The sequence below is a fragment of the Camelina sativa genome, chromosome 16 (assembly GCF_000633955.1).
Source record: "Camelina sativa cultivar DH55 chromosome 16, Cs, whole genome shotgun sequence".
Lineage (NCBI taxonomy): Eukaryota > Viridiplantae > Streptophyta > Magnoliopsida > Brassicales > Brassicaceae > Camelina > Camelina sativa.
Genome location: NC_025700.1, coordinates 11,277,817 through 11,286,848, shown reverse-complemented (window position 1 = coordinate 11,286,848; position 9,032 = coordinate 11,277,817). Strand labels below are relative to the sequence as shown.

General features: G+C 36.3%; 2 protein-coding genes and 1 pseudogene across 3 annotated transcripts; all 3 read left to right on the top strand.

Moving 5' to 3' along the window:
- LOC104750352 (ubiquitin carboxyl-terminal hydrolase 2) lies at positions 24-2,660 on the top strand. Of its 2 annotated transcripts, XM_010472142.2 has the most exons (6): positions 24-195; positions 315-356; positions 807-853; positions 1,322-1,368; positions 1,556-1,658; positions 1,742-2,660. In XM_010472142.2, exons 2-6 carry the CDS (start codon positions 326-328, stop codon positions 2,492-2,494), a joined length of 981 nt encoding a protein of 326 aa, XP_010470444.1. In that variant the 5' UTR covers positions 24-195; positions 315-325; the 3' UTR covers positions 2,495-2,660. The 2 variants fall into 2 exon arrangements, with proteins under 2 accessions (XP_010470444.1, XP_019093021.1); XM_019237476.1 differs by lacking the exon at positions 24-195 and having other exon boundaries at positions 297-356.
- Positions 3,001-4,425, top strand: LOC104753570 (F-box/LRR-repeat protein At5g02910-like). Its single transcript, XM_010475802.1, has 3 exons — positions 3,001-3,810; positions 3,931-4,128; positions 4,228-4,425. Exons 1-3 carry the CDS (start codon positions 3,001-3,003, stop codon positions 4,423-4,425), a joined length of 1,206 nt encoding a protein of 401 aa, XP_010474104.1.
- Positions 5,845-8,551, top strand: LOC104753569 (annotated as a pseudogene).

Below are 9,032 nucleotides of genomic sequence, written 5' to 3'. Positions count from 1 at the left end.
CCCCCCCCCCCCCCCCCACAGTAGCACGAGGCAACTAAACTAAACCCGGAAAACAAACACGAGTACACGACAAAGCGACTATTTAAAAGAAAAATAAAATCAGGCCAAGTTGAACCCTAATTCCCAAATTGGATTCATAGAGAGCGATCTCGAGCATCCCAAAATCTCTCCACTTCGATTAGAGCAAGGTTTCCAGTAAGTTCGTCGTTTTCATCTCTGTCCTCCGAATTTTCCGTCTGAACTAGTATTAGGCTTCTACTCTTTCCGTGTATTGTTGCGCTGCTCATACAGTGATTGCTTCGTGATATTTGCAGGTAGTTTCGTCATGTCTTGGTGCACGATTGAGTCGGATCCTGGTACGTTGGTGTCTCCTTAGTGTTTTTATTACTCTTTATTGGGTTTTGGTTTGGGTTTGTGCTTGAATTGATTCTCACTGTGTTGAAGTTGTTTATTCGAACTTTAGAATGTTAAATCCTTGTTTTTGCTTACTATATATCATGTTTGTTTGATGTAAAGTTGTACAATCTGTGTTCCTAGTGATGTGAGTAGATGTGGGAATAGTTCCTGTAGATAGTTCAAATCCGGCTTGGATGATATTTGGGTTCATTTAGTAAAGAAGATATTGGTATTTGGTGTTGATCTGTTGTAAGGGTTTTTTACATACTCTTACTGTCTTTAGTCTGTTTCTGGTTATATTCTGTGGTGGGCTCTTGTTAGTCTTTCATAATGGTAACGTCATATGTATGCTTGATTGTTGCATCTTTGTATTTTTGCTTATATTTATGTATATATTTATGCAATTTCAGGTGTATTTACGGAGCTTATTCAACAAATGCAAGTCAAAGGAGTGCAGGTATACTCTTTAATATTGCCTCCAGTTTAGCTCTCATTTTTGGGGTATATCGACCGATGCATAACATTGCATTATATGTGTGGTTGGTTATAATTTATTCATGATGTGTGGAAACATTATCAAGTCATGTCTGTCTTTTAAGAATTTAAGGAGTAGACGTATAGGAATGGTGATGAAATTGAAGTTGATAAAAGGCATTGTGCTTCTTGTCTCTAAGTTGCTATGTTTTAGTCTTAAGTTTACTACTCCTTTATTCTGAAGCAAAAAAAACGGAACTTTCGTACTATTTTTCTTACTCAGGTCCTTAGTCTCTGTTATTTCATGGCTTGTTCTGTACTATACTGATATCCTTACTCGTCCCTTTTTCATGTCCAAATAAATCCTCAACAGATGAATTGGATGTTGCAAATAGCATCATTTTCTACCACTTAGAACATCCCGTTTGATTTTTACTCTTTTTCCCCATAGGTTGAAGAATTGTATTCGCTGGATCTAGATTCTCTCAATAACCTCAGGTGAGTAGTTGCATCCATGACTATTTATTCCCTTGTGAAGTTTGTGGACTCCTTTTTTTCTTTGTTGCAGTAGAAATAATATTCTTTTGAGCCAGACCCCAAAGTCTTTGAGTTAGATTTTTTACTTGTCTGTTATATCTATGCCCTTGTTTGATGAATGCTTATCAACCCTGTGGCTTCCTTGTAGGCCTGTATATGGTCTGATCTTTCTTTTCAAATGGCAAGCTGGGGAAAAAGATGACCGTCCAACAATCCAAGATCAAGTTTCAAACTTATTTTTCGCAAATCAGGTTCGTGTCGATAACACAAGCATAAGCATTTGAGTAATAGTATTACCTTTTCAATTTTTTGTCTCAAAATTCCAATTTTATAGGTCATTAACAATGCTTGTGCAACCCAAGCAATTCTGGCTATCCTCTTGAACTCTCCAGAGGTTGACATTGGGCCTGAACTATCAGCGCTGAAAGAATTCAGCAAGAACTTTCCATCCGATCTTAAGGGTTTGGCTATCAATAACAGTGAGGCGATTCGGACTGCTCACAACAGTTTCGCAAGGCCTGAGCCATTCGTCCCGGAGGAACAGAAAGCTGCTACAAAAGACGATGATGTATACCATTTCATAAGCTACATACCTGTGGATGGAGTCTTGTACGAGCTTGATGGGCTCAAGGAAGGACCTATCAGCCTTGGTCCATGCCTCGGAGACCAAAGTGGTATCGAGTGGCTGCAAATGGTTCAACCAGTGATCCAAGAACGGATTGAGAGGTACTCACAGAGCGAGATTAGGTTCAATCTTTTGGCTGTCATTAAAAACAGGAAGGATATCTACACGGCCGAACTCAAGGAGCTTCAAAGGCAGAGGGAACAGCTGTTGCAGCAGGCTACTGGTATGGACAAAAGCGAAGCAGACGCGTTGATTGGTGAAGTGAGCATTGGGATTGAGGCTGTGAGTGATAAGATTGTGATGGAGGAAGAGAAGTTCATGAAATGGAGAACGGAGAACATTAGGAGGAAGCATAACTACATTCCGTTTTTGTTCAACTTCCTCAAACTTCTTGCCGAGAAGAAACAGTTGAAACCTCTTATCGAGAAGGCCAAGAAACAGAAAACAGAAAGCTCCACTTGAGAAAAGTAGACACTTGACTTCTCGATGTGTTGGAACTTGTTTTGTCTTCTCTCACCAAATCAATACACTCTCTCGTCCTTTAAAAAGTCTTTTGTATTCTAATTTTTGTTACATGACAAATAGATTCTCTAGATTAAGTTGACTTCCAATCATTTTATTACGGTCTGATCCAAATTTCTCTAGGTGAAGAAGTTTAGTTTAAGGGTGTCAATGCAGACTAACCGGTTGCATTTATCCCGCCCTGCCCCGATCCCGGTTTTCTTGTGGGTTATTGCAGGTCAGCCCGTGGTCAATATGATAACCCTATCGCCCCCCCTGCTCTATAGTTCATGTCTGGACTGTACCCGCCGGCTAGAGTTTGTGTATACTGTTTGAATAAAAGTATTTAGAACTTGGGCCTTGGTCCTTGGTCCTTGGTCCTTGGTCCATAACCAACTTGGGTATAGTTCACTAAAAACTATGATTAACTAGTTTTTTTCTAAATCCGGCAATCACCACAACACTGAATGACCGGAGATGACGGTGTGGACATTATCAGCTCTTTACCCGACGAGATACTACAACTGATCTTCTCCTTTATTCCGACTAAGTTTGCAGTCAGAACCTCTGTCTTGTCCAAGCGATGGAGGCATGTATGGTCTTATACACCTTCTCTCTCCATCGATTGCCATAGTGCGGACGCTAACTCGATAAACAAAACCCTAGCTAACTATTTAGCTCCCAAGATCATGAGTTTTCATCTCTGCGTCAGCAGCAAGGCACACCAGATTGACAGCTTGATCGATTTTGCCAGGTCGCGCAACATGGAGAAGCTGTCTCTTGAGTTTCTTAGTTACGAGTTATTCTTTTACTTGCACATCAGGTTACTCTTGGTCGACTCGGAAACTACTGATATCTTGTCTTGGAAATCCTTAAGGAACTTGTCCTTGAGTTCTTGCAAACTCTCTGATACATCATTAGCTCAGATTCTTTCTTGCTCACCACTGCTGGAGAGCTTGACATTGCATCACTGTCATAAACTTAAGCGTCTTGATCTGACCAAGTCGCTGCGGCTAAAGAGATTGAATATAGATAATCCGGGACTAAAGCAGACTGTGGCACCAAATATCCATTTTTTGAGATTGAAGCACTCTAAGATACAATGTGGTTTAGTGGATGTCTCTTCTTTAACCGAAGCTTACTTTAACATCTACCGTTCCAGTGATTTTCTTTTCTATAACTGTACCGGAACTAATTTGATTGAAGAGATTGTGCCAAAGATTCTAGAAAAGTTTCAGAATGTAAAGAAGCTTACGTTTGGTGCTCTCATTCTTGAGGTAATAACTATAGTGGTTATATATATCCTTTTTTGTCTTTGGTAGATTATTATGAAAACATGAATAATAGTTCCAAGAAGTTACTTTTGTCGCATTTTATCATTAGACGGCACTTCTTAGTTTCTCATTTATTTGTTGCTAGATTTTATCTCTTGCTATAACGTCATTGATGTTCCTTTCCCGACAGTGAAAGTCGAAGGTTTGACTCTTGAAACAATGATTGTTCCGTCTGTCATTCCTGGTATAGCAAAGCTGCTACGAAACTCACCTGGAGTAAAGACGCTAAAACTAAACATTGTGGACCGCAACTTACTACCGGTATATATACTTCCCATGAGTTATTTTTTTCCTTTCTAGTGTATATTGAGAAAGAATCTTTAAGATCTAAGTTTGCATTAAACATTTTATGTTTTACAGGATAGTCATATTAAAGGCTATTTGAATCTGCAAGGCCGTGATCCAGCTCAATGCTTGAAACCGAAAGATTTGGTCTTCCCGACTTCGTTTGAGCCGAAACTCATGACTTCGTTCATGGAGTTTTTAATAGAAAGCACTGGTTACAATGGTTTATACGGTTGGGAGGTTACCGCTATACAACTGGGTTCAAATTACTGATTGAGACTATTCTTACACTTTCTTACAAAACAACGATTGATAGTTATATATTATTCACTACAAAATGTGGATGGCATAGTTTCGCCATTTGTGGCATATAAAATTTGTAGCAAATATTTGCGACTAGTTGTTACTAATTAGGGACAAAATTAAAATAAAAAAAAATTCTTAGCAAAACTCTAGTTATTTGTAAGTAATAGTGACCACCGTAGATACTAATAAAGTTTGTAGTAATTTGCTACTAATAAGTAACCATATTTTTGTGACAAATATACTCACTATTTAGGAGCATGACTAAATTTGTAATAATTAGTTACTAATTATTTTTGTGGTAATTAGCTATGAATAAGTAACAATATATGTAACAAATATAATCAATATTGTGTATCATAACAAAAATTGTTATAATTAGTTACTAAATAGTGTTTTTAGTCTTTCAATATTTTAGGATATTCTCTTAATGTTATCTAGAATTTCTCTTTGCCCAAAAATAAAAAAAGTGATATTTGTTCTCGAGCAAAAATTCTAAATTTTATTTCTCGAGATATTTTTTCCAAGTTCTCTTTAAAGTGATATTTATTTCTCCAGCAAAATATCAAATAAATATAATTAAAAATAAAGCTGAATATTCTAAATTTTAAAATATTGAAAACTTTCTTTCTAATGAAAATTTTGTTGTTTTTTTTTATTAAAAGGTTTTCATTATATATTATGTCTAAACTAGAATATATTTTGGCACTTGGATGCTCTTCTTCATCATTAGGGACGTTAATTTGTTTGTTGATTTGTAAATCTAAAAAAGATTAATTAGAAGTTGTCATCAGTTTTGAAATCAAAACATACGGAATTTGAATATAAAAATAGTTTTACCTAGGAATTTGAATTAAAGTCTACAGTTAATTTTGAATTTCAATAATAAACCATTAAATTCAATAATAATAAACTATGGACATTTCGTTAATTTATTTAAGACTGTTTGATCAGGCATATATTCGGCGACTTTTTTTTTTTTCAATAGCAATTCAAATACATATGGACAAACTTAGATAAAAAAAAAAAAAACATCCTTTATTTTGCAGTTTCCCTATATATTTAAATATATGACCTAAATATATACTATAATTAAGCAAGGAAAAAATATGCATGCCCATAAAGGAACTAATAAAAATAAGGAAGTTCATAGCTTTTCATCTGGAAACAAATCTCCCACCAAAGAGTTTATCATTAGGAAGTCATGGAGTGGAATTTGAAAACTTTACATTTAAAAAAAATGGAAGCAAAACACATCTTCTATTTAGAGAATTTATTTCTTTCCTTTTTTGGTAATTGGTGTTGTATATATATATATATATAACCTATTGGTGTAAGTTAAAACCTAATCTTCTTAACCCTCAAAACCATCAACTATAAACTGCTCTAATGTCGTTTGTTCGTACCGTGTCCTGGCTTCGCAGCTGCTCGAGCGCTTCTGTTCATAGATTCCTTCTTCTTCACGGCAATGCTGCCCCCAAGACCGCAATTTCCTGCCGTCCACCTTCTAATTTTCGCTTCTTTTCTTCTCATGGTGCAACATCGTATGCTGAAGCTAAAGAGAATAAGTTGAACTTGGTGCGGAAGAACTTTCCGGTCTTTAGCATCGTTCAAGATTGGAAAAATAAGTTTTTTCCAGGGAAAGAAAAGACGACTCCTTCTGCCATTGATTTGGCCTTCAACTCGGTGGTGAAGGTGTTCACCGTCTATAGCAAGCCAAGAATTTTTCAACCTTGGCAGATTAGTATGCAGAGTGAATGCACCGGCTCTGGTATTGATAACTTTATATTCATATATTAAAACTCACATTAATTTAGTCTAGTAGCTGTAGAAGTATTTTTTTGGTTTGGCTTACATACTTAGCTTGGAATGGTTGTAGGATTTGTAATCGCAGGAAAGAAGATCCTTACGAATGCTCATGTAGTGGCTGATCACACATCCGTTAAAGTCCAAAAGCATGGTTCACCCACAAAGTACAAAGCAAAAGTTCAAGCGATTGGTCATGAATGTGATTTGGCCATCTTGGAGATCGATAGCGAAGAATTTTGGGAGGGTCTGAATGTTTTAGAGCTTGGAGACATACCCTGCCAAATGGATTCCGTGGCAGTCGTTGGCTATCCGGAAGGTATTTCAATTTTTTAATGACTACGAATTAGTTATGGTTTCATTGGTAAATTTTTGAATATCATACCAAGATTGGTTTGCAACGTAACATGTTTGGTATACATAAACATATGTTTCTTTAAAAATCAATCATACCTTGAATTAAGAATGATCTTGAGAAAAAAGGATAATATCATGCATTGCATTACGTAGAAACCATTTACAAATGGTTAGTTACTTACGAACGTGCTCAAATGCAGGTGGTGATAGTATATCCGTTACAAAAGGTGTTGTGTCTAGAGTTGTACTGAGAAAATACAGTCACAGCTCCACGGAGCTATTGAAAATACAAATAGATGCAGCTATCAATTCTGGAAACAGTGGTGGTCCGGTGATCATGGGAAACAAAGTCGCTGGTGTAGCATTTGAAAGCCTTTGGTCGTCTGATAATATAGGGTGAGTTAAAAACAGAAATGAAATCTTGCTTTAAGTTGTTGGGTTGCAGATTTTAAATTGAATTATATATATATGATCTATCTATATTACTATGAAAGTCTTATTTCTCTGAACATGATAAATAAGCTTCTATTTCAAATTTGTGTGTTTGCAGTATTACTATTTTTACTAGCTTATGTATTTCTTTTGCAGCTACATAATTCCAACTCCAGTCATTAGGCATTTTTTAAATGGTGTAGAAGAAAGTGGTGAACATGTTAGTTTCTGCTCAATGAATTTATCATATCAAACTATGGAGCATGCCCAAACCCGTGAGTGCTTACAGATGAGCAAAGAAATGACAGGGATTCTCGTAAACCAAATAAACCCGCTTGCGGATGCTCACAAAGTTCTGAAAAAATATGATGTTATTCTCGCAATTGATGGTGTTCCGATAGGAAATGATAGTAGAGGTAAATAGTCCTACACTATAATTATTTTCTTTCATCGATCTGCATCCAATTTACCAAATTTTCCCATGCATGCATGTGTACAGTTCCTCTTCGTAAACAGGAACGAATAAGTTTCAAGCATTTGGTTTCTATGAAGAAACCACGTGATACAGCGTTATTTAAAGTCTTAAGAGAAGGAAAAGAGTATGAGTTCAATATAAGTCTAAAACCTGTAAGATGTCTCGTTCCCTTTTTTAAAACTTTTTTGTAACTTCTTTCCCAACTGATTCCATGATTTAGTTTAAATGATGGACGTTGACATTTTGTCAAAACACATAATATGTAATGTGAAGGATTTTTACGGTTTGAAATATGTATGCAGGTGCAAGCGCTAGTTCCAGTGAATCATTTTGACGAACCTCCAAGTTACTATATATTCGGGGGTCTTTTTTTTTGTACCTCTAAGTCAACCATACGTTGATAGGTCTTATGTTTCCGAATGTGCTTTAGAAAAGATGCCAACAAAAGCCGGTGAACAAATAGTAATTATTTCTCAGGTTCGTTATGCATGCTTTTCCGCATTACTTCATTTCTAGTTTTCTAAACGTGTTAATTTCGAGAGCTAAGATTTTGGTTCCTGGTACAGATTTTAGAGGATGATATCACTTCAGGACTCGGTATTTTTGAAGATTTACAGGTAATGTATTTATTGCTTACTCTATATACTTTATTTCAAAACATAACTTATGAAAAGTGAATCTTAAGACTTAGTTTCACGTACGTACACTCTAGAGTTACTTGAAAATGCATGTATTTTTCCTGAATACGTTATGTGTGGTGGAAATTAGGTAAAGAAAGTGAATGGAGTGCAGGTAGATAATTTGAAGCACCTGTTTCACCTAATAGAGAACTGTTGCACCGAGTATTTGAGGTTCGATTTGGAAAAAGACAAGTTTTTCGGCCTCCATTATAAATCTGCGAAGAAAGCCACTCCTAAGATCTTGAAAAATCTCAAAATTCTATCCGCCATGTCTGAAGACCTTCAGCCTAGACAGGGAAATAAGCACGGGGGCCGCAAAGTTCCACGGCGGAGCAAGAAACATTGAGTCAGCTTCCGTGGCAGCTTGATCATAGCAAGGCTTATTATAGGCTTTTAAAGGCAAATTTGATTCNTTTTTTTTTTTTTTTTTTTTTCTAATACCAAGTTTCAAATGACTTAAACTTAAGAACTTAACTTGTATTGGAGAGGAAGTGACAAAAGGCTTGGGAAAGCCCAAATTTTGATCGTTTAACTGAGTCTTCACTTCATTGGGTTCTCTTTAAAAGAGGCTTTTAGAATCACCAAATGTTGGAAACGAATAAGAGAATCAAGGAAATGTTGGCCTTGAGTTCTTGCAAACTCTCTGATACATCGATCATTAGCTCAGATTCTTTCTTGCTCACCACTGCTCGAGAGCTTGACATTGCATCACTGTCATAAACTTAAGCGTCTTGATCTGAAAAAGTCGCTGCGGCTAAAGAGATTGGATATAGATAATCCGGGACTAAAGCAGATTGTGGCACCACATATCCACTTTTTGAGATTGA

What these genes read in the sequence shown, in the direction of transcription:
- LOC104750352 (XM_010472142.2), top strand. Translation starts at nt 326, where the DNA reads ATGTCTTGGTGCACGATTGAGTCGGATCCTG. An exon ending in TGCAAGTCAAAGGAGTGCAG is followed by an intron (nt 854 to 1,321) that starts GTATACTCTTTA and finishes TTTTCCCCATAG; the next exon opens with GTTGAAGAATTGTATTCGCT. An exon ending in ACTTATTTTTCGCAAATCAG is followed by an intron (nt 1,659 to 1,741) that starts GTTCGTGTCGAT and finishes CCAATTTTATAG; the next exon opens with GTCATTAACAATGCTTGTGC.
- LOC104753570 (XM_010475802.1), top strand. Translation starts at nt 3,001, where the DNA reads ATGACCGGAGATGACGGTGTGGACATTATCAGCTCTTTACCCGACGAG. An exon ending in TTGGTGCTCTCATTCTTGAG is followed by an intron (nt 3,811 to 3,930) that starts GTAATAACTATA and finishes GGCACTTCTTAG; the next exon opens with TTTCTCATTTATTTGTTGCT. An exon ending in TGGACCGCAACTTACTACCG is followed by an intron (nt 4,129 to 4,227) that starts GTATATATACTT and finishes TATGTTTTACAG; the next exon opens with GATAGTCATATTAAAGGCTA.